This window comes from Podarcis melisellensis (genome assembly GCF_964234715.1).
Source record: "Podarcis melisellensis genome assembly, chromosome: 10".
NCBI classification, from domain to species: domain Eukaryota; kingdom Metazoa; phylum Chordata; class Lepidosauria; order Squamata; family Lacertidae; genus Podarcis; species Podarcis melisellensis.
The window spans coordinates 70,017,284-70,042,657 of NC_138542.1; the positions used below are offsets into that span (position 1 = coordinate 70,017,284).

The following is a 25,374-nucleotide window of genomic DNA, read 5'->3' on the forward strand; positions in this document are numbered from 1 at the left end:
AAGGCCCTCTGCCTGGTTCCCTGTAACCTCACTACTTGCAGGGAGGGAACTGCCAGAAGGCTGTCGGAGCTGGACCTCAGTGTCCGGGCTGAACGATGGGGGTGGAGATGCTCCTTCAGGTATACAGGACCGAGGCCGTTTAGGGCTTTCAAGGTCAGCACCAACACTTTGAATTGTGCTCGGAAACGTACTGTGAATGTTTGTCTCCTGCAGTAAAGCTGGTGCCTGTGGGGAACTTCGTGCTCCAGAATGCAACAACCAATACCATCCAGGCCAGATGGATGCAAGTCAGAGGTGCCTCGGGATACAGGCTGACGTGGGAGTCTTCAGGTAGAGAGCATCCTTACTTTGGTTCTTTGCAGCAAAGCGACCAAACACTCACTGAAGAATGTGACTTTTCAATAATAGTCAAATCTGGGGGCCAGGAAACCTGTGGCGTTGATTATGGTGTTCTAGAGGGGTTTTTTTGGGGGGGTAGTCCTTCTAAACCAGTGGTTCTCAACCTGTGGGTCCCCAGATGTTGTTAGACTACAACTCCCATCATTCCTAGCCAGCATGACCAGTGGTCAGGGATGATGGGAGTTGTAGTCCAATAACATCTGGGGACCCACAGGTTGAGAACCGCTGTCCCTAGAATGGTAGGATTTTGATTAATTTGGATATGGACGAAAGTACAAGCTGCAGAGCTGTGCCAGGCAAGGAATCGCTAGGCTGGCTTCCACAAACCAGACTGGCTGGCCTTCCGGAAGAGCAAATCTGTTAACATGACAAAAGGGGTTGATGGGGCCGACTCTTTGTGACCCCCTGGACCAGAGCACACCAGGCACTCCTGTCTTCCATTGCCTCCCACGGTTTGGTCAAACTCATGCTGGTAGCTTTGAGAACACTGTCCAGCCATCTCGTCCTCTGTCGTCCCCTTCTCCTTGTGCCCCCCATCTTCCCTAACATCAGGGTCTTTTCCAGGGAGTCTTCTCTTCCCATGAGGTGGCCAAAGTCTTGGAGCCTCAGCTTCAGGATCTGTCCTTCCAGTGAGCACTCAGGGCTGATTTCCTTCAGAATGGATCGGTTTGATCTTCTTGCAGTCCATGGGACTCTCAAGAGTCTCCTCCAGCACCAGAATTCAAAAGCATCAATTCTTCAGTGATCAGCCTTCTTTATGGTCCAGCTCTCACTTCCATACATCACTACTGGGAAAACCATAGCTTGAACTATACTTTAGTTAAAGCTATGGTTTTCCCAGTAGTGATGTATCACTGCCTGCAATTTTCTGCGTTTCGTTTCCGCCTGATCCCCCCGTTTACAATTCGACGTGTGCATGCCCCAAAACATTGTGTATGCATATGCCTGCAACTCAGAATCTAACACTTGGTGCATCTGATGCAGCAGACTGTAGCCTGCGAAAGCCCGAGACCATAATAAATTTGTTTTCCGGAGGCTTTGAGTTTGTTATGTGTGAGAGCACCTGGAGTCTCAAGTGGCGTGGCCTCTGGAGAGCTGCATAAAACTGCTTTCTCTCCTTTTTTTCTCTGAATGCACAGATAGCTCTCAACTAGGCTTGTTACTATGGAGATTCGGAAACCTACGAATGAGCAAGCTTAGGTCATTGTCAATTGGAGCAATAGGGCAGCTATCTTCCAATTCATGCGCGCAATTTGTTTAACCTCCGCGCCCCCAGAGACGCCAGGTGTATTCTGGTTCGAAGAAGAAGTTTCTCAGCGGAAAAGAGTTTTTTTTAATTTTAAAAAAACAACAGGCTAGGAGGTGAGGATTGAAAAGGAAAAGAAATAAAGGAAGCTCTTTGAACAGGAAGGAAAAGCGAAACAGCTCATTTGCTCGGATCTGTAAAATGAGTAAATGTTGCCACCTAGTGCTGGAACAAAATGCAGCCAACTTTGTTATTTCATGGCGGAAAATAATATACAGAGAAGGATGTACTGTATTCCTTCTATATTAGCAGACAACAACAACAACAACAATATAATTTATTATTTATACCCCGCCCATCTGGCTGGGCCTCCCCAGCCACTCTGGGCGGCTTCCAACCGAATATTAAAAACAATACAGCATCAGACATTAAAAACTTCCCTAAACAGGGCCGCCTTTAGTTGTCTTTTAAAAGTAAAATAGTTGTTTATTTCCTTGACATCTGCTGGGAGGGCATTCCACAGGGCGGGTGCCACTACTGAGAAGGCCCTCTGCCTGGTTCGCTTTAATCTCACTTCTCGCAGTGAGGGAAGCTCCAGAAGGCCCTTGGAGCTGGACCTCAGCGTCCGGGCAGAATGATGGGGGTGGAGATGCTCCTTCAGGGATACTGGACCAAGGCCGTTTAGGGCTTTCAAGCTCAGCACCAACGTACTGGGAGGCAATGTAGGTCTTTCAGGACTGGTGTTATGTGGACTCAGCAGCCGCTCCCAGTCACCATTCCAGCTGCCGCATTCTGGATTAATTGTAGTTTCTGGGTCACCTTCAAAGGTAGCCCCACATAGAGCGCATTGCAGTAGTCCAAGCGCATAACTAGAGCATGCACCACTCATGCACTTATCTTTTAAAAGAAATTAATTAGAAACCACAGGCAGGGGGAAATCATTCACCCCCTTGTGTTATTTTATTTATTTTATATTAATGATTTTCAACCTTTTCCAACTCAAGACCACTTCTAACCCAGACACGCAATCCAGGACCCATTTCTTAACCTTTTACCATAATTTTGAATGTATATTTTCTTTTATGTGGTTTGTAACAATTAAGTAAAACTGAATGTCGCGAAATGATGCACGCCTAAAAAGTGTGTCACCAACATGAAAAAGTTTGGAAAGCTCTCCATCAAACATTAAAAACCTCCTGATACAGTTTATAGTCCTACAGACAATGATCCTTTTCTTTTCTTTTCTTTTCTTTTCTTTTCTTTTCTTTTCTTTTCTTTTCTTTTCTTTTCTTTTCTTTTCTCCTCTCTTCTCAAGGTTGGCAAAAAGTTTGTAGGTACGTTCAGGGTGGCAGGAGAGGATATATTGTTTATTAATATCCTTCCTATCTTGCGCTAGCAAGTTTCTTTATGTAGCAGAGTTACATTTCCCTTTCTAACTGCACAGCAGATAGCTGGTTGCAGGCTCGTGTGAGCCTCTCACTATTATACAATTCAGTCTCTCTCAGATTGAATTGTATGTTCCTGGTAAATTCCCTTGAATCCCTCTTAGAAGAATAAAGACATGACAATCTTATTTAAAGCAATAAAATAAGTTTACTCACATCAGTTCACGGTTGGGTTCCTGAAGGCAGACTTAGTTACAAATATGTACATGTGGATCTACTCCGTATGGGGGAATAATCCCAGTGCTTCAGCTAGTTGAGAACTAACAGAGCAGTCCTAGCTAAAAGCTGGTCAAACGAAGAAGGAAGTAAAAGAGAGAGAGTGCTGCATGACTCGTCCTTTTGTTACCTGGACAGGTAACGTCATGCCCACCTCTCGTCACATGCAAGGAAGGATGCTCCAGCCAGGAGGAACAGGAAGTTTTGACTGGCTGGACCAACACCCCCTTGCATGTCCACTCTAGGAAAACAAGGAATGTGGTATTTGACTGCTCCCAGTGGATTACACCCCCCAAAGTTGCACAGCCCAATCTCTCTGGTGCCTTGCAGAAAAAAACACTGAATCTTTATTTCTCACATTTTTGCAGAAGGCAGTGCCCAGAATGTGAACTTGGGTGACACTTACAGCTACTACAGGATTCAAGGTCTGCAGCCAGGCAATGAATACGTTGTCACGGTGAATCCGGTCTTTGGCGCCATTGAGGGACCGATAGTCACTGCGAAGGCAACAACCTGTAAGTCTCACCACCTTGGAAGAGAATTCATGTAATCCTGCAAGAAACGCTGGCCGCCATAGCAATGGCACTAGCAACTTCGAGATCGGATTATTGCAATACACTCAATGTGGGGCTTCCCTTGAGATGCACTTAGTGCAGAATACTGCAGTATAATTACTGATGGGAGCAGCCAGGAACTCCTTTGATTCTGGGTCCCACCCCGCATGCCAACTTTGATGGGTAGGTGGGACAACTCACTAATAATAATAATAATAATAATAATAATAATAATATAACTTATATCCCTCTCATCTTGCTGTGTTTTCCCAGCCACTCTGGGTGGTTTAAAGGTAAAGGGACCCCTGACCATTAGGTTCAGTCGTGGCCGACTCTGGGGTTGCGGCACTCATCTTGCTTTATTAGCCGAGGGACCCGGCGTACAGCTTCCGGGTCATGTGGCCAGCATGACTAAGCCGCTTCTGGCGAACCAGAGCAGTGCACAGAAACACCATTTACCTTCCCGCCAGAGTGGTACCTATTTATCTACTTGCACTGGTGTGCTTTCGAACTGCTAGGTTGGCAGGAGCAGGGACCGAGCAACGGGAGCTCACCCCGTCACGGGGATTCGAACCACCGACCTTCTGATCGGCAAGTCCTAGGCTCTGTGGTTTAAACCACAGCACCACCTGCATCCCTCTGGGTGGCTTATAACATACATAAACACACAACAAAGCATCAAACACACACACACACACATCTATCAACTATCATCTATCTATCATCTATCTATCTATCTATCATCTATCATCTATCTATCTATCTATCTATCTATCTATCTATCTATCTATCATCTATCTATCTATCTATCTATCTATCTATCTATCTATCATCTATCATCTATCTATCATCTATCTATCTATCTATCTATCATCTATCATCTATCATCTATCATCTATCTATCTATCTAATCTATCTATCTATCATCTATCATCTATCTATCATCTATCTCTCCCCTATACAAGCAACAAACAAGCTAATAAATCAACAGAAACCAATAACAATAATAGCAATAATAAACAGTTTGCAGCTATACCCAAATTAAAATACCTGCCAACCCCAACTAAACATTTATCCCACAAATCAGCCCCACAAAAACAAAACAGAGGAACCCAAATTGGAACTGTTTAAACATTTTAAAACATTTCAGCCAGTTGTCCCAACCCAAGAGTTGTTCCAGCAACGTCCCGCGAAAAAAATGACACCCCTTTGATAGCACATGAGTGAAAGGTGGCTTGTTCTGCCCAGCTGTAAGAATCCCTTCCATACGATTTACAGGTGCCTGTGGGCCACCTGGTTGTTCAGCCCCTGGGAACCAGAGTCCAAGGGCTACTGCCAGCCCTCTGCTTGGCGCTTTCCAACAACTGGCGCCCTCTGCTTGGCACTTCCTCCTCAACAACTGGTGGAGACAGGAAGAAGAAGCTTGCATTATGCAAGCATTGCCTGCATGAAGGATAAGCCTCTCTCGCAAGCAATGCCTGCAAGAAAATAATGAGGCTGGTTGCTTTGGCTATGCAGGCCTGTTACCAGGGGAGAGGAGAAGGAGGTGGCAGCCCAGCTGGGAGCTTTCCTAGTGTCCACAATCCTCTGTGAACATTCATTTGCAAAATAATAGACCCAGTTTTGGAGAAGCAGCGGGACGTTCCTGCATCCCTCCCCCCAGAATGAGCATCTCCTCGATCCAACATGTTGGAACTGCATCCTGACCTTTCCACTTTCTCTTGCCTGTTCAATGTTCATCGCAGTGTCGTCCAGCGCCGTGCAGATTTTGAAAGCAACCGAGGTCACCATCAATTCTGTGCTGGTTTCATGGAACGCGGTGCCCGGGGCAACTGGGTACCGGGTGACGTGGGGCCCAACGCCAGGTAAGAGAACCATCACAGCAAAGCATTCTGATCTGTGGGTCACTGTATGTGGGGCTGCCCTTGTACCTGTTCTGGAGGGTACAGCTGGTACAGAATGCAGTGGTTAGGCTCAGGGCCAGATTTAGGTTTGACGAGGCCCTAAGCTGCTGAAGGTAATGGGGCCCTTGATATGTCCAGCTGTCCTTTGTCAACAACAAATTGTCGCTGTTTTTTGTGTGGAATATACAGTGGTACCTCGGGTTAAGAACTTAATTCGTTACAGAGGTCCGTTCTTAACCTGAAACTGTTCTTAACCTGAAGCACCGCTTTAGCTAATGGGGCCTCCTGCTGCCGCTGTGCCACCGCTGCACGATTTCTGTTCTCGTCCTGAAGCAAAGTTCTTAACCCGAGGTAAAATTTCTGGGTTAGCGGTGCCTGTAACCTGAAGCGTCTGTAACCTGAGGTACCACTGTATGCTATATGGGAATTTGTGGACCCGCAAGGTATCTAAAGCCATTTGCACATAACAAAATATGTATTTTATCAAAGTAATTGTTGAACTGAAATACAGCCCTACCTCGGGTTACATACGCTTCAGGTTGTGTGTTTTCACGTTACGGACCCACCGAAACCTGGAAGTACCGGAATGGGTTACTTCCAGGTTTCGGGGGTCGCACATGCGCAGAAGTGCTAAATAGCACTTTGTGCATGCACAGAAGCGCAAAATCACAACCCGCACGTGTGCAGATGCGCCGCTGCGGGTTGCGAACGTGCATCCCGCACGGATCACGTTCGCAACCTGAGCGCCCACTGTACAATTAAGAAGTATATAAACAGTGAAATACAATTAAGAAGAAGTATATTAGTAGTGAAATGATTACTAAGCTCTAACTTAAAATGATTTTTTATTCATAACGAACTTAATAATGCAAACACATTGGCATTTGGCAATAACAACAGTTTATTCAGAAACACAATTTACAAAGACTCGCAATCTAGTCTCTAGAAACTTGCTATAATATGAAATAATAATAGGTGTAAATATATGATGCAAATTACTAATAATTATAAATAGCAGAATATAGGCACCCTATATATAGAAAGGAGCAAACCAGTGATATTTTAGGGAGCAGGCTAGCAAGCAGGGAACATGACCCCTGACCATTAGGTCCAGTCGTGGCCAACTCTGGGGTTGCAGCGCTCATCTCACTTTATTGGCTGAGGGAGCCGGCATACAGTTTCCAGGTCATGTGGCCAGCATGACTAAGCCGCTTCTGGCGAACCAGAGCAGCACACAGAAACGCTGTTTACCTTCCCACCACAGTGGTACCTATTTATCTACTTGCACTTTGACGTGCTTTCGAACTGCTAGGTTGGCAGGAGCAGGGACCGAGCAACGGGAGCTCACCCCGTCACGGGGATTCGTACCGTCGACCTTCTGATCAGCAAGTCCTAGGCTCTGTGGTTTAACCCACAGCGCCATCCGCGTCCCACGACAGCATGTGAAACCTCTGCTAAACCATTGGCAGGGCACAGGCTGAAGGCTTTTGTTTTTGACATACGAAGCCCTGAACAACTTGGGTCCAGGATAGCTTAAGGACCTCCTGTGACATTATATCCCAGCCTGATCACTGATATCATCTGGAAGAGGACTGCTATTTTGTAGAACGATAGAACTGTAGAATTGGAGGGTACCCCGAGGGTCATCTAGTCCAGCCCCCTGAAATGAAGGAATTTTTTGCCGAAGGTGGAGCTCAAACCCACAGCCATGAGATTAAGACTCTCAAGCTGTACCAGCTGAGCTATTCAGCTATTCCAAGTGGCCTGAACTAAAATAATTTCGTTTAATCCTTCCCATGCTGTGGCACTCTCACTTTTGACTTGCAGGCATCTTACGGCGACTTTTTAAAATGCTGACAGGTCTACGGAGCTGTTTTAATTTCCTTTTTTTATTATTAGTCAGCCTCCTACATGATTATCTGTATTTTTAATTTTTTTTAATGGTGTTTTACATTTCAACGCTGCCCATTGCCCTGAGGGTTGGTGGCATGGAAATAACTTTTATAAATAAATGAAAACACACACACTGAGGATTCTGCTCTCCGTCTTTTACCTGTTTCTGTGCGTTCCAAGAGTTCTTCGGAAGAGACCGACCGCGGCAGCTTGCTCTGAACAGCTCCCATACGGCTTACTGCCTGCAAAATTTGGCTGATAACACGGAATATGTGATTTCGCTGTATGTCCTTTTCGGTTCGGTAGAGGGTCCGGGGATCACCATTACTGCGAGGACCTGTGAGTACAATTGCATTCTCAGCCAAAAAAAGAACTGGAGCTCCCCTCCACCATGCATAATAATAATAATAATAATAATAATAATAATAATAATAATAATAATATTTATACCCCGCCCATCTGGCTAGGTTTCCCCAGCCACTCTGGCAGCTTCCAACATAATATTAAAATACAATAGCCCGTCAAACATTAAAAGCTTCCCTAAACAGGGCTGCCTTCAGATGTCTTCTAAAAGTCTGGTAGTTGTTTTTCTCTTTGACATCTGATGGGAGGGCGTTCCACAGGGCAGGTGCCACCACCGAGAAGGCCCTCTGCCTGGTTCCCTGTAACTTGGCTTCTCGCAGGGAGGGAACCGCCAGAAGGCCCTCAGAGCTGGACCTCAGTGTCCGGGCAGAACGATGGGGGTGGAGACGCTCCCTCAGGTATACTGGACCGAGGCCGTTTAGGGCTTAAAAGGTCAGCACCAACACTTTAAATTGTGCTCGGAAACGTACTGGGAGCCAATGTAGGTCTTTCAAGACCGGTGTTATATGGTCTCAGCGGTCGCTCCCAGTCACCAGTCTAGCTGCCACATTCTGGATTAGTTGTAGTTTCCGGGTCACCTTCAAAGGTAGCCCCACGTAGAGCGCATTGCAGTAGTCCAAGCGGGAGATAACCAGAGCATGCACCACTCTGGCGAGACAGTCTGCGGGCAGGAAAGGTCTCATCCTGCGTACCAGATGGAGCTGGTAAACAGCTGCCCTGGACACAGACTTGACCTGCACCTCCATGGACAGCTGTGAGTCCAGAATGACTCCCAGGCTGCGCACCTGGTGCTTCAGGGGCACAGTTACCCCATTCAGGACCAGGGAGTCCCCCACACCTGCCTGCCTCCTGTCCCCCCAAAACAGTACTTCTGCATAGAATATCGTTCCAAACCGACTTCTTGAGAGCTTGAGATTTTGCTGCCCCTGCCCCCCCTTCCATTCAGGTTCCTCTTAAGAAACCTTCCTCCACTAGCCAATGTTTAATACACAAGGGAGGGCTGCATTTTGCATCTTCCAAATTCCAAAAAAAAAGGTGGGATGCTAAAAAATTGCAACATTGCTTGGGAATTCCAAAGATATTTTTTTTCAACTAATATGATTTTGTTTTGCTTGGAATATAAGGTGTGTGTAAAATTGCAATCATTTAAAACGAGTGCCAGATACTTGCAGTTCTATTATTACTATTATAATGATGATGATGATTATTAAGCATTACCTGGCTTTTCAGAAGGTAAACGTTGTCCAGTCACAAAAAATAATAGCAGGTTTGAATTCCTCACACCCAAAAGCATATTTTTTAAGGCCTCTTGCTGAAGAAGTTTGCAAAATTTGAGTTTCACCCCCTAAAATGACAGACCCTATCAGGGTCGGTTTTAGGTTTGATGAGGCCCTAAGCTACTGAAGGTAATGCGGTCCTTTATATATTCAGCTGTCCTTTGTCAACAACAAATGGTCACTGTTTTTTGTGTTGAATATGGTAATTTATGGACCTAACAGGTATCTCAAGCCATTTGCCCATGTTGCCATGCAATCAGTCCATGCAGAATGTAGGCACCCTATATATAGATATGAGCAAACCAGTGATATTTTAGGGAATAGGCTAGCAGGCGGGGGCCATTACTTGTATCATAGGAGCCTAAAGATAAAAGTAAAGGGACCCCCAACCATTAGGTCCAGTCATGGCCGACCCTGGGGTTGCGGTGCTCATCTCGCTTTATTGGCCGAGGGAGCCGGCATACAGCTTCCAGGTCATGTGGCCAGCATGACTAAGCCGCTTCTGACGAACCAGAGCAGCGCACGGAAACGCCGTTGACCTTCCTGCCAGAGCAGTACCTATTTATCGACTTGCACTTTGATGTGCTTTCAAACTGCTAGGTTGGCAGGAGCAGGGACCGAACAACGGGAGCACACCCCGTCGCGGGGATTCGAACCGCCGACCTTCTGATTGGCAAGTCCTAGGCTCTGTGGTTTAACTCACAGCCCCACTTATATCATAGCAGCCTACACAACACAAAACAGTGTTGCTGTATGTAGGTTTTATTTTACTTGTTTTTTATCTTATATTTTGGAAATGTACATCCAGGTTTTTTCCCCTTTATATTTTTTGGGGGCCCCCAAGAGAGTGGGGCCCTAAGCTGTAGCTTGTTTAGCTCATACGTAAATCCGGCACTGGACCCTATTAATATACCCCTTTTCTTGGTAGCTCCTCTGGGTTTTGTGACTCATTTCAAGGCAACCTCTTCCAAAAGCACCTCCATCTCTCTGTCCTGGAGCGCTGTCCCTGCAGCCAACAAATATAAGATTCTCTGGAAACCATCTGGAACCGAGCTAGGTATGTTGACGTCCGTCCCTGGCATTAGTCCACGTAAAATACCCTCTGTAACAAAAAGCCTAAGGGTGTTTCGTGCAAAGTGTGACCATATGAGATAACTTAGTTCAGGGGTGGGAAACCTTTTTAAGTCTGAGGGCCACATTCCTTTCTGGGTGACCTTCCAGGGGCCACATGACAGCAGGGGGTGGAGCCAAAGGCTAAAGTGGGCAGGGGAACAAATGTAAAATTTATCTTTGTTCATGTCGAGCGCATTGCAGTAGTCCAAGCGTGAGATAACTAGAGCATGCACCACTCTGGCGAGACAGTCTGCAGGCAGATAGGGTCTCACATGTAGTTAGAGCCTCAGATTGTAAGCTCTGGGAAAGGGTCATGGATACTGATGAATAATAACAACAGCAACTAGCTGTTTTGCAAGGAGGAAAGCAAACTTGGCTGTTGGTATTTCTGTTTCAGAGAAAGACACTGCTCAGAGCCATCTCCTAGACAGCGGGGTGCTTGATTACCGTTTGGAAAATTTGCTGCCTGATACCCAGTACACCATTGGGATTTGTGCTGTGTTTGGAGCCTCTGATGGAAGAGTCGTGACCCTTACTCAAGGCACCGGTAACTGCAGGGTTCGCAAGGGAACATTGCTGAGCTGGGGCAGTGAATTATTTTGCCGTGGCTAAGGTAGTAAACATTATGTCATGGGCTAGTCTTGCATTCTTGGCTAGCTGCCACACAGCAAATTGTGCAAGAGCCGAGCTTACTATAAATCGCCTTGTGTCTCTCTATAGCAGGGTTTCGTAAACATGGGTCTCTAGCTGTTTTGAGACTACAATTCCCATCATCCCTGACTGCAGGTCCTGCTAGCTAGGGGTGATGATTATGCATTCTTTATCAATCTTCTGAGAAAAATACAATACCTTATGCAAAGCCACAGAGACTTGCAAACTACCCAACCTAAGATGAACTTTTAATGTCTGATATCAATGGATTTTTCAAGTGCTTAACTCAGTCTTTTGTTTTCTTTATCTTTTTAGGTAAGTTCATGAAGATACCAACAAAGGGTAAGTTCGGTGTTGTTCACAATACCGAGAGATGCTAGTGAAGTCATAGATGGAAGTTCATGAAGTTGTAGACTGCAAATCAGTCTCTTAAGCTTAAGTGAAGAAATAGTAAAGGTAAGGGAAAAGGGACCCCTGACCATTAGGTCCAGTCGTGACCGACTCTGGGGTTGCGGCGCTCATCTCGCTTTATTGGCCGAAGGAACTGGCATACAGCTTCCGGGTCATGTGGCCAGCATGACTAAGCTGCTTCTGGCAAACCAGAGCATCGCATGGAAATGCCGTTTACCTTCCCGCCAGAGCGGTACCTATTTATCTACTTGCACTTTGACGTGCTTTCGAACTGCTAGGTTGGCAGGAGCAGGGACCGAGCAACGGGAGCTCACCCTGTTGTGGGGATTCGAACCGCCGACCTTCTGATCGGCAAGTCCTAGGCTCGGTGGTTTAACCCACAGCGCCACCCGCATCCCCAAGAAATAGTACACTCTCTATGAAATTGAATATCAATATACGTATCAAGGCTTTGAGATTAGACCACTGAAGAAGCCCAGAAAATGGGAGTGTGCTACCTGCCAGCCCCAGTAAAAGGGCCCCATCAGGGGCGAACAGCGTCCTCTTGACTACTTGGACCGCCAGGGCGAAACAGGTGCAAAACGCTTGCACCCTGTCTCTACAACTTCATCAACATCCATCTAAAACTTCACTAGCATCTCTCGGTATTGGGAACAAGACCGAACTTACCCTTTGTTGGTACCTTCATGAACTTACCTAAAAAGATAAAGAAAACAAAAGACTGGGTTAAGCACTTGAAAAAGCATTGAAACCAGACATTATCAGTTCATCTTACGTTGTGTGCTGGTCCTGAGGGTTAACCGTGCGGCGAGGTCTGAGTCCAGTCCGAGGTCAAGGGTGCGGTATGGAGGCTGTCCATCAGGGCTGAAGCCGGGTCCAAGGCAGGGAGTTGGGTGAGGTCAGGAACTCTGACAGAAGAGCAGGACAGGGTGCAGACAGGAACAGGCTAGCAACAATGTTGCTCCCACAACCTGGGACTGGGGCTGACTGGCTTTTATCTCCCCCGGGATAAAAGCCTCTCTGCCCTGAGCCTCTGCAGCTCCGGAGAGGCTGGAGGGTTACCGGACCCAGAGGCAACCTCAGCTTCCCCTGACGGGGCTGAGAGTGGAGCAGCTACAGGCAATGGGTCCTCCATCACCTCAGGGGCCAGAGCAGACTCAGCTGGTGCCTGCACCTGAGGACCCAGCACAGGTGAGGACCCTTCAGGCTCAGGCCCCAGCCCCAGCTCAGCTGGTCCTGGAGGCGGGGACTCCTGTGCAGGCTGGAATCCCTCAGGATCAGCCTCTGAGTCCGAATCCCAGGCCATCACAGGTTGAGTAGTTCACAAGTCTCTGTGGCTTTGCATGAGGTTTGTATTTTTCTCAGAAGATTGATAAAGAATGTATAATCATTTTGGTAAATTATTGTGTGCATATTAGTCGCCAACGTGTTGCATGAGTCGTACTACTATCAGCGGCACAGGTTGCATTTTCCTAGCTAGGGGTGATGGGCAAGTCACTGCCTCCCAGCCTTTCAACCCTTCGGCTGGAGGTGACAGAGACTGTACATAAGAGCAAATGAAGAAGCTGGCTGGATGAGGCCAATGGCCCATCTGGTCCAGCAACCTGTTCTCACAGTGGCCAAACAGATGGCTGTGGGAAACCCACAAGCAATAACTGGACGTGGGGCCTTCTGGTTGCAAAGCAGGTGCCCCACGACTGAACTATGGGTGGACCTGAACTAAAGGGCATAGAGTCATAGAAATTGTAGAGTTGGAAGGGACCCCGAGGGTCATCTAGTCCAACCCCCTGCAATGCAGGAATATCAGCTAAAGCACCCCTGACAGATGGCCGCCCAACCTCTGCTTAAAAGCCTCCAAGGAAGGAGAGTCCACAATCTCACAAGGGAGACTGTTCCACTGTTGAGCAGCTCTTGCTGTCAGAACGTTTTCCCGTGCTTCTAGTCGGAATGTCCTTTCTTGCAAAACTTGAAGCCATTGGTTCGAGTCCTACCCTCCAGAGGAGGAGAAAAACAAGCTTGTTCCTTGAGATATTTGAAGATGGCATGAAGGAGGCTCGTTTGTATGTTTGACAGGTTTTTCCCCAAGGACATTGTTCTCTGAACCTCAAGGCAGTGAACTGTCAGGAGTTCAGCCTACACTCGAGTAGGACCCTGGCAGAGACACATGCCCGACTGGCATGTTCTCTCCCTTCTGGTCGATCGTTTTGGAGCTTCAAAAGCTTTCTTCTGCCCAAACATCACAGCGACCGATGCCAACCAACACCGGCACACTTAAGAGTCCGCAGAGTTTGCGCAACTTGCGTAACAGACCTCAGCAACTCAGCATTTTGGCTAATCTTTATTTACATATAAACACACATGGAGCACTGCAACATGGCTCCCTCTCGTAATCTGGACTCGTAATCTGGTGAACCGGATTCGATTCTCCACTCCTCCACATGCAGCTGCTGGGTGACCTTGGGCCAGTCACAGTTCTTTGAAGTCTCTCAGCCCCACTCACCTCACAGAGTGTTTGTTGTGGGGGAGGAAGGGAAAGGAGAATGTTAGCCGCTCTGAGACTCCTTAGGGTAGTGAAAAAGCGGGATATCAAATCCAAACTACTACTCCTCCTCCTCCTCCTCCTCTCCTTCTTCTTCTTCTTCTTCTTCTTCTTCTTCTTCTTCTTCTTCTTCTTCTTCTTCTTCTTCTTCTTCTTCTCTCTAGCATCAGACAGCAAAGAGAAAAAGAACAAAGGACAATAGTCCCACTTCACGGAACACAGTAACACAAACATCCTGTCTCCGTCACTTCCCACTCTGTGGACTCAAAACACACACTGTCATGTGATAGACAAAATCTCATGACTGCAATCACGGAGCAGAGATTCTAACATGAACACCCATCTCTCTGGGACTTGTGGAGTTTCAGTTCCTCTTCATGGGATCAGGACCAGAGGGGAAAGCAAGCAGAAAGAGCCCCCTCTCACTTTTTACTCAGTGGAGCATTCCAAAATATGATCCCTTCCTTGCGCCCAGAAGTGGTTCATTCCAGAATGCTACTGCTTACATTTCCTTTTCGCATTGTTTGTCTGCAGCAGGGTCTCGTGGGAACCTCTCCGTTCCCCTTCCAATGGTTCCATCTGCAAAACCTATTACAACTAGATTCCTGCCATTGAGTTCAAGACAATCCACTCCTCCAGCAGCCACCTCTCTCAGGCCAAGAACCACCTCTGCACACGCAGCCAGGATCCCTAAGGCAACAGCACCGCCGGCTACCACCCCTGGCCCAGGTGAGCTTGAGACTCTCAACTGCTTCTTAATTTATGTTTACAATGAATGTACGGCCCATCTTCAAGTCCACCCTAGGCTTATGAAGATAATAAAATAAACTTGAGAATCGGTCAGAACTCACAACAGTGAGACCTTGAATGGTTGTAAAATAAATACCTGGAAGCATTTCATGAAGGATTGTGGATTTGAGCTCTAGGAAAGCCGTTCATAATGATGGGGCCACCACAAAAAATGCCCTGCTATTTTTCCTAAAGGGTGTGTCCAGGCAACCATAGTGATCCCAATGTTAAAGGGCCTGGCCATGCTTTGATCAGGTGTATAAGCTTTGGCCACTGAGAAACTCATTGTTTCTGTTCACAGTAGAAATGTACGTGCATAGCTCAGATTGGCTAGGAACCATGAGGTTACTAACCCACTTCCCCAATCGTCTACAGAGCATGGTTACTACATTTTTAAAAATGGGGCAGGGAGGGCTTATGGACATGGTCTGTGATTGACAGAAGCCACTGTCTTCCTTTCTCACTCCCAGTCTGCAGCAAATCCAAAGCAGACATTGCCTTTCTGGTGGATGAATCGTCAAGCATCGGCCAAAGTAACTTTGCCAAAATAAAGGACTTCCTCTTCCGCATCGTCTCTTATTTCCCCAGAATTGGGCCTGAAGGTACACAGGTAAAAGCTTCTGTGATGCAGATGTTTGTACAGGTCATTAACAACAACAACAATAACAACAACAACAACAACAACAACAACAATAATTAAAATTTAATTAATACCCTGCCCTCCCTGGCCAGAGCTGGGCTCAGGGCAGCTAACACCAATAAAATCACAGTAAAAACATAATAGGGGGAAAAGAGAGGGGGTGGGGAAACCAATTTAAAATACAGGTTAAAATGCAATTTAAAATGCAGCCTCATTTTAAAATAGCTGAAAAATCAAAACCATAAGGGGAGGGAAACATAAGGGTCAGACTGAGTCCAAACCAAAGGCCAGGCAGAACAGCTCTGTCTTGCAGGCCCTGCGGAAAGATGTCCAGTCCCGCAGGGCCCTAATCTCACCCGTGAAGTCACACAAGCATCACTCTTTCCGCACAGAGGTCCCACCGAAAATACGGGGTGCAGAAGGAGTATAAGTGGAGTTTCTGGTAGTGGCAGCCCATGCAAAGCTCTGGAATGTGGGTGTTCTGGGTGGAGGCAGGAAATGGCTCAATTTAGCTCCCTTCACCTGGGCTCAGTTGCTCCACAAGCTGCAGGCTACCATAGACCCGAGAAGGTTTCGCCTTCCCCTCTTCCGCCCCAGTTGGCATGAGGAATGGGGCTGTGGGATGAGGGACAAAACATGTTGGAAATGTAAGGGTGTAGATGGAGACTTTTACCAGGCGGTTGGAGGATGGATGGTGGCTAACGGATTGGGGTTGAATCATGACAAGACAGAAGTACTGTTTTTGGGGGACAGGGGGCAGGCAGGTGTGGGGGACTCCCTGGTCCTGAATGGGGTAACTATGCCCCTGAAGGACCAGCTGCGTAGCCTGGGAGTCATTTTGGACTCACAGCTGTCCATGGAGGCGCAGGTCAATTCTGTATCCAGGGCAGCTGTCTACCTTCTCCATCTGGTATGCAGGATGAGACCCTCCCTGCCTGCGGACTGTCTCGCCAGAGTGGTGCATGCTCTGGTTATCTCCCGCTTGGACTGCTGCAAGGCGCTCTACGTGGGGCTACCTTTGAAGGTGACCCGGAAACTACAACTAATCCAGAATGTGGCAGCTAGACTGGTAGCCGCCAAGACCACATAACGCCGGTCTTGAAAGACCTACATTGGCTCTCAGTACGTTTCCAAGCACAATTCAAAGTGTTGGTGTTGACCTTGAAAGTCCTAAATGGCCTCAGCCCTGCATACCTGAAGGAGCATCTCCACCCCCATCGTTCTGCCCGGACGCTGAGGTCCAGCTCCGATGGCCTTTTGGCGGTTCCCTCATTGCGAGAAGCAAAGCTATAGGGAACCAGGCAGAGGGCCTTCTCGGTAGTGGCACCCACCCTGTGGAATGCCCTCCCATCAGATGTCAAAGAGATAAACAACTACCTGACATTCAGAAAACATCTTAAGGTAACCCTGTTCAGGGAAGTTTTTAACGTGTGACATCTTAGTGTATTTTTGGTCTTTGTGGAAGCTGCCCAGAGTGGCTGGGGAAACCCAGCCAGATGGGCGGGGTAAAAATAATTTATTATTATTATTATTATTATTATTATTATTATTATTATTATTATATGTGGTGGACTTGTGATAAAGTAAAAACATTTTGGGAATCGATCTACAATGAACTAAAGAAGATGCTTAGATATACATTTCCCAAAAAGCCAGAAGCATATTGGCTAGGCTTGATGGGAAATGAGATTATGAAGACAGATCAAAGACTATTCATGTATGCCACAGTTGCAGCAAGAATTTTGTTGGCCCAAAAATGGAAATTACTTGAAATTCCTACCATTGTGGAGTGGCAGGCGAAGATGATGGATTTTGCTGAGTTGGCCAAAGTGACTTGCAGGATCCAAGACCAGGACGATCAGAAATTCCAGAGAGACTGGAGTAAATTTATTGTATATTTAAATGATAACTGTAAAAAATTGAAGACACTAGCAGGACTGAAGTAAATCCTACAATATTGTAAAGAGTTAGAATGCACGATTGGATTTGATATGGGATACCGGTCGAAGGGAAGGAGGGAAGTCGTAAGCTCGGCGGAGCAAAAAAGTTTATACAGTATGTTGATTAATGTGTTGTTTGAAAAAGTGTTTAAGGAAAAACATATATATATGAATGGGGCTGTGGATCCTGCCACTGTCTGCTTGGGGGTTTTTTGGGGGGGGGGTTGCTCTGTTAGTTGCTGGGATGAGCAAATGTACGGGCAATTTTAGGAACCGCTGCTTAGCTGACTTTGGCTGGCTCTGCTGGCGAAATGGGAATGCTTGCAATCAGAATGGTTTTTCCTTCTCTCCTTGTTTTCTGGCTAAACTCGGATGCTTCTTTCGCCTTCTCGTGCTAGATTGCTGTAGCTCAATACAGCGAGGAGCCCAGGACAGAATTCCACTTTAACCGTTATAGGGACCGGAATGGCGTTTTGAAAGCTCTCAAGAGACTCCGCTACGCTGGCGGAAACACAAAAACCGGCGAGTATTGCATCGTTCAGTGTTTTCTTTGTTAAAAAATTACCGTATTTTGTACGTTTGAGATCTGTGAATGAAGGGTGGCATACAAAATATTAATAATATTAATATTATTAATAATAATAATAATAATAATGTTGTTACCTGGTTGAATTGATGACCACCACCCCTCCTGAAAGTTCAAATGAAAGCAAAAACACAGGTTAATTATAATACTCCCACTCACAAAGTGCCCAAGGAACTTTCACTCCAAGATCACTAGATCACTACTCTAAGCAACCTCTAATGTCTAACCCTGGTGCAGAGGAAAAACAAACATTGACTGGGTTTGCAAGCCCCCTCCACAGAGGCTGGCCCCTCTCACAGTTCCCGGACAGACCAGGGCGATATTGATAGGCGACATTTTCCCAAGAGTGGGTAAAAACGCACACCCCCTTTTCCTGCTTCTTCCCTAGCAGGGAAAAGGAGACAGACAGAAACGTCTATTTACATTTTTTTATTTCTGCCTACAGCACTAGAGAAAAACACGTCCTTTCAGTTCAGTTCTTCTAGCAAGTCTGACAAACTTCCTGAGCATGCGCACACGGAAGGTTTCAAATTACACTCTTCACAAAGACTTATCCAGCCTGTGAATGGCCTGGGAAATTCTTCTTTCCCACAGATAGGCGCATCATGTGATGTCAAAAATCTGGCTGTCTGCAGCTGTGATGTTTCCATATACTGACAGAGGTTGCTTGACCCCTTCTCCTACCAGACCAAAATTACCCTCTCTGAACTGTTTTTTCTCCTTGAAGGGGAACATATTTAGTGAGCTGATATCTTCCCTCTTCGGGAAAGTCAGTTATGAGTAGAAAAAAAGCGTTACATCACCAACAGGGGACCCCGGGCCTAAACAGTCCCACCAATCCATTTTGGCCACACCCACTTGCCCTATAACTGCCCTCATGTCTGATGTGGGGCAGGTAAAACTGTGGCTGAGCCAAAAGGGGCTTTGCAGGCACTGCCAATCAGCTGCTTGTTGGTGCCTGCAAAGCATCTTTCAAAACGCCGTGCAAAGTTTAGAGATTGTATTTCATTTTGAAAACAAACCCTGGGAGGCTGCGGCCTTCTCTTGCTTCCAAACAGGGAAAGAAATGGGGATTTGACACATTTCCAAAGAAAGGTCTCTTAGAGAATTACCGTATTTTTCGCACCATAGGGCGCACCGGACCATAGGGCGCACCCATTTTTTTGGGGGGGGGAAATAAAGGGGGAAAAATTATTTTCCCCCCAAGGCACGGGGCTGGGGCGGGGGAAGCTCGAGCTTCCCCCGACCCCAGCCCCCAAACAGGCAGCTCTCTGCAAGCCGTGGGAGCGCTCCCGCTGCTTGCGGAGAGGTCCGCGAAGCCTGGGCGCGCTGAGCTCAGCGCGCGCAGGCTTCGGCATGCAGGCAAGTCTCCGCAAGCAGCGGGAGCCCAGCGCTGGGCTCCCGCTGCTTGCGGAGAGGTGTGCGAAGCCTGGAGAGCGTGAGGGGTCAGTGCGCACCGACCGCTCTCACTCTCCAGGCTTCAGCGAAAGCCTGCATTCGCACCATAGGACGCACACACATTTCCCCTTCATTTTTGGAGGGGAAAAAGTGTGTCCTATGGTGCGAAAAATATGGTAAACAGGGCTTCAGGGACTCTGCACACGTTCTTGCACCCTCTCAACTCCCCACAGACAGGGATATATGCTTGCTTCCATGTCACTGTAACGCTCTCTGCCCCTTTTCTGTACTTTCTCACAGGTAGGGCCATCGGCTACGTCTTGAAAGAGATATTCCAAGCCTTCAAGGGAATGAGACCCTCTGTGTCCCGCACCCTGGTGCTGCTGACGGATGGGCCATCTCAGGATGATGTTGTGCCCCCAGCCAAAGTGGCCCACCTTATAGGTAAAGCTATGGATCTGAGATGATCTGGACTCTGGGCTTCCCATAAGTGGAGTCTTCCCTATCTGGAAGATGAAGCGCCTTAGCTCAGTGTGTGGAGCTCTTGAGACCTGCTTAGCATGTAGAACGTCCGAAATTTGATCCCCGTCATCTTCAGGTAAGACTGGGTTTGTCCCATGCCTGAATCCCTGGAGAGCCATTGCCAGTCAGTGTAGACCAGGGTTTCCCAAACATGTGTCTCCAGCTGTTTTGGGACTACAGTTCCCATCATCCCCAACCACTGAGCCTCCTAGCTAGGGATGATGGGAGTGGTAGTCCGAAAATAGCTGGAGACCTACAATGTAGACTGATTTACAATTTTTTTAAAAAAAGAGGAGAAAAATCAAACCTTTTGTTGTTGTTTAGTCATTTAGTCATGTCCGACTCTTCGTGACCCCCTAGACCAGGGCACGCCAGGCACTCCTGTCTTCCACGGCCTCCCACAGTTTGGTTAAACTCATGTTCATAGCTTCGAATCTGAGCTGTCCCACCATCTCGTCCTCTGTCGTCCCCTTCTCCTTGTGCCCTCCATCTTTCCCAACATCAGGGTCTTTTCCAGGGAGTCTTCTCTTCTCATGAGGTGGCCAAAGTCTTTAGGATCTGTCCAGTGAGCACTCAGGGCTGATTTCCTTCAGAATGGATAGGTTTGGTCTTCTTGCAGTTCATGGGACTCTCAAGAGTCCTCTCCAGCACCATCATTCAAAAGCATCAATTCTTCGGCGAAAATACTCTGGTTTCACCTCAGATCGTATAAAAATCAAACCTACAATTTTTTTAAAAGTATTTTGAAAGCTTGATGTTTTTAAACAAATTTTGACACTATTATAGCTTTGCCCGGAGATACCACAGGGCTGAATCTGAAACTTTTAGCATGCAAAGTGGTTGCTCTGCTACTGTCTCTGGTGATCCCACTGACAATGCAAGTTCCCTATACATTGTCCATGGGTGCTTCAAGGAGGTTTTGTAATGTGTACATTTAAGGTGGACAAATTCTTTGGTTACAATTCAATAAGTATTGTTGCATGTCACCCCAATCTCCAAGCAGTGCAACATTCCAGGGGTGGTTACCCAGGGATTGTTTCCTTCCGAATGAGGCATAGCAAAGACTGTGGCATCTCTGTGATATAGGGCTTATTTACACATATATACCACCTGAGCCTGGGACACGGGTGGCGCTGTGGTCTAAACCACTGAGCCTCTTGGGCTTGCCGATCGGAAGGTGGGCGGTTCGAATCCCCACGACGGGGTGAGCTCCTGTTGCTCGGTCCCAGCTCCTGCCAACCTAGCAGTTCAAAAGCACGTCAAAGTGCAAGTAGATAAATAGGTACCACTCTGGCGGGAAGGTAAACGGCTTACTCATGCTGGCCACATGACCCGGAAAAACTGTCTGCGGACAAACACTGGCTCCCTCAGGGGTGCTTTACCTTTATCTTTTTACCACCTGAGCCTATGATGGAGCTGTCTGCAGCATTGACACCTCAATAATGTCCTGCTCCTTTAGCAGCAGCCTTGGATTCAGTAGAAATCAGACATGGCTCTGTCTCTTAGCTTTATTTATTTATTTATACCCCACCCATCTGGCTGGGTTTCCCCAGCCACTCTCGGCAGCTTCCAGCACAATATTAAAAGTTGAATCTGGGCTGGATCCAGGAATGACAAGTGGGGCTCAGGCTACCCCCTGCGACTCATCATAATATTTCCTCCCTCTCCAGGGATCCGTGTGATCGCTGTGGGCATTTCGGGGGCCGACCCGGAAGAACTGAAAAGAGTCTTGTTGCATCGGAACTTGAACAACCTGTTCTACGCCAGCACTTTTGACGATCTCCCACTGATCCTCAAGGAGCTCATAGAAACCATTTGCTCTGGGTCCCAGCAAGTTGTTGCCAAGCCACAGGAAAGTGGGGTGAGGGTCTTTTTCCTTGAATCAGCATCTAGTTCTTCGTCTTGCATTTCCTCTGGAGGTCTTTTAAAGGATAGGTTGACCAGATCCGAAAAGGAGGTGGGAAGCAGGTACCTTCTGTTTGCGCAGAAGGGGGGAATTTGGCAAATGTGATTTATTCTTCAGGGATGAGAACAACTAACAACAACAACAACAGTAATAATTTATTATTTATATCCCACCGATCTGGCTGGGTTTCCCCAGCCACTCTGGGCGGCTTCCAACAGAATATTGAAATACAATAACCTATTAAACATTAAAAGCTTCCCTAAACAGAGCTGCCTTCAGATGTCTTCTAAAAGTCTGGTAGTTGTTCTCTTTGACATCTGGTGGGAGGGTGTTCCACAGGGCGGGTGCCACTACCAAGAAGACCCTCTGCCTGGTTCCCTGTAACCTCAGTTCTTGCAGTGAGGGAACTGCCAGAAGGCCCTTAGCACTGGATCTCAGTGTCCAGGCAGAATGATGGGGGTGGAGATGCTTCTTCAGATATACTGGACCGAGGCTGTTTAGGGCTTTAAAGGTTGGCATCAACACTCTGAATTGTGCATAGAGCTTTAAAGGTCAAAACCCAAATGCACTTGAGGGATTTGGGTCTTTTGGCAGGGGGTGGCGGCGCAGAATCAGTGTGTGGATTTGGGCTGTTTCCTCCATATGTCCCTTGAGGAGTGAGCTGGGAGCCAGGAACTGGAAGTTGTGAGATGCAGTCAGTCGTCATTCTGCTGTCAGAAAAGGACAGCGATATGAGGGTGAAGAAAAGACTCTGTGAAGCATGGATTGGCAGTGGGGTGTGCAGGTGTCCACAGAGGCCTTCATTGGCACCAACCGGCCCTCTGCCCCCGCTGAAATTAGCCTTGAAAGAAGCATTTCCTTGTAGCCAATGGAAGAGGTTATACCTTGTGTGAATTTTGTGAATTTGTGAATTTTGTGAATATGTGAATTTTGGAATAATATCTACAACAAATTCAAGAAATTATTTAAATTTACTGTTAAAAAAAGACCAGAGATTTTTTTTATTAGGAATATTACCAATAGAAGTTAAAAGCAACACAAGAACACTGTTTATGTATGCAGTTACGGTGGCAAAAATACTCGTAGCAAGAAGCTGGAAAAGTGAGACAACATCAAGAATAACAGATTGGCAGACACGTATGATAGAGTATTTCCAACTGGCAAAGCTGACGGGAAAAGTCAGGGGAGTTTTAAACCAGAAAACATACGGAAAATGGAAAAAATATTTTAGGAATATATAAGATTATTTTGCAAAAATGATACCATCTTAGCAGAATTAGAACGATACTTGCCAATAATAGATAAATGATACAAACATGTATGGAAAAGGATACAAAACAAACTGTGCGATAATACCATGACAACAGAAAAAGTATAACGAGAAAGATTGGAAGTTTTTTGCACAAAAAAAATATTATTTGATAGATATAATGTCGTATAAAACTTTGGTCTCCCCCCCCCCCTTTTATATCATTTTTTTGTCTTTGTTACAAAATTTTTCTCCCCCCCTTTCTTTTTTTTCTTTCTTTTTTGTATTTAAATCTGAAATACTTACCTTCGTTGTATGTTGTGTATGTTTGTATCTTTGTATTTTAAACAACAAAGATACAGTGGTGCCTCGCAAGACGAAAAGAATCCGTTCCGCGAGTCTCTTCGTCTTGCGGTTTTCTCGTCTTGCGAAGCAAGCCCATTAGCGTCTTAGCGGATTAGCGCTATTAGCGGCTTAGCGGATCAGCTGTTAAGCGGCTTAGCGGATCAGCTGATAAGCGGCTTAGCGGCTTGGGGAAAAGGGGGGGGGGAGGAAAAAACCCCGCAGGAAGTCGCAAGACATTTTCATCTTGCAAAGCAAGCCCATAGGAAATTCGTTTTGCGAAGCACCTCCAAAACGGAAAACCCTTTCGTCTAGCGGGTTTTCTGTCTTGCGAGGCATTCGTCTTGCGGGGCACCACTGTATTAAAATAAAAGGAAGAGGTTGTACCTCAACTGCCTTTGGCCAGCCTAACCCAACATCCTTTGTGCTCAGATTTCCAGCAAGGAGATGAACAAGGTGGAAGGGCTTGTGGATGCAAAGAGGGTGGTACCCGTGTCCAGTTCCTCTTCAGTTCCCCTGACGGTTCAGACCCCGCAGGGACCCTGTGACCCACGGTGCTCAAAAGTAAGCCAGCCAGTGATTCAATACAGCAGGATGTCCCTTCACTCCACCCCACCCCACCCCACCCCCCAACCCAAGGACCACGTGAAAATTGCTCAGGGGAGATGACAGGGAGCTTGGCTGCCTGTTGTAGCAATTGCAATACACTGTGCTAGACGCTGCATGGTTTCGAATTTGAATTTTTCTTGCTTCCTTTAGTCTGCGTTGCATGCATTTTGTTGTATTCCGTGGAATTCTAATACAGTGGTACCTCGCAAGACGAAATTAATTCGTTCTGCGAGTTTTTCGTCTTGCAAATTTTTCGTCTTGCGAAGCACAGATTCCCTGGGTATTAACGGTTTTAAGAAAAAGGAAACAAACTTGCAAGACGTTTTCGTCTTGCGAAGCAAGCCCATAGGGAAATTCGTCTTGCGAAGCAACTCAAAAAACGAAAAACTCTTTCGTCTTGCGAGTTTTTCGTCTTACGAGGCATTCGTATTGCGAGGTACCACTGTATATAAGATGTTAAAAGAAGCAATGATGATGCAATATCTATATATTGAAAATCAATATGAATGTTAGTCCTCTCTGGCACTTCCTCTCACTCTGTCTTTTGTGCTAATCCACTCCTTTTAAATTACTTCCTCTCTTCCCTGCCCACTTTCTTGTTTCTTTTCTTTTATTTTCTATAATTTTATTTAGCATAATTATTACAAAATACAAGCAAAACATTGCAAACACATGCATACATACACACTTCAGATAAGCACACACATATAAAAAAAGAACAAAAAAGAAAAAAGGAAGAAAAAAGGAAGAAAAAAGAAAAAGAAAAAACAAGGAGAAAAAGAAGAAAAGTTGGAAGAATTTCTTCCAAATTTATTCTACAAATATCTCAATAATAAAATTTCATTGACTGACTTCCATCGCTTACACCGCACTTCCTATATACATTTTAAACAAGATTGTATCTGTTATTCCGTATTTTCCCCATACAATCTCATACAAATATTATGATCAATAAGTTTTCTAAACCTTTCGTAAATCTATTCTAAACACAACCAATGATTTCCATTTAATCTTTGTCTACATAAATAATCCAGCCGCTCCTTTTAAATCGCTTCCTCTCTTCCTCTCTTCCCTGCCCACCCTCTTGTTACTTGTGGCCCATCCCACACACACCTTCCTTGCACAACACACAACATTAATAGCATAATCTGCATTCTCCAGGGCCGTCTTACCCATAGGCACTAGGGGTGTGGGGCACCCGGGCGCTGTGCTCTCAAGGGCGCCAGGCCGAGAGTTCAGGGTCTGAGAGTTTAGTCCGGGGTAGAGCCTGCCTGTCGGTCGGAGCGCCACGACAGGCTCTTCTGCTGCGGGCAGCTCTGCGCCATGTGTTCGAGGGCGACTGAGCCCACGAGACGCTGAGGTGGCCGGCCAGCCCCACCCTC

General features: G+C 46.6%; 1 protein-coding gene across 1 annotated transcript in view; it reads left to right on the forward strand.

Moving 5' to 3' along the window:
* The window catches only part of LOC309379803 (uncharacterized protein), a 206,376-nt gene that overhangs the window by 39,638 nt on the left and 141,364 nt on the right, over positions 1 to 25,374 (forward strand). Inside the window, exons 11-22 of the mRNA XM_081929256.1 lie at positions 214 to 330; positions 3,675 to 3,821; positions 5,606 to 5,725; positions 7,838 to 7,996; positions 10,226 to 10,354; positions 10,808 to 10,957; positions 14,546 to 14,740; positions 15,271 to 15,410; positions 17,779 to 17,906; positions 19,669 to 19,808; positions 21,557 to 21,747; positions 23,816 to 23,947. Coding sequence (XP_081785382.1) covers positions 214 to 330; positions 3,675 to 3,821; positions 5,606 to 5,725; positions 7,838 to 7,996; positions 10,226 to 10,354; positions 10,808 to 10,957; positions 14,546 to 14,740; positions 15,271 to 15,410; positions 17,779 to 17,906; positions 19,669 to 19,808; positions 21,557 to 21,747; positions 23,816 to 23,947 — 1,748 coding nt within the window. The remainder of the gene's footprint in view (positions 1 to 213; positions 331 to 3,674; positions 3,822 to 5,605; positions 5,726 to 7,837; positions 7,997 to 10,225; positions 10,355 to 10,807; positions 10,958 to 14,545; positions 14,741 to 15,270; positions 15,411 to 17,778; positions 17,907 to 19,668; positions 19,809 to 21,556; positions 21,748 to 23,815; positions 23,948 to 25,374) is intronic.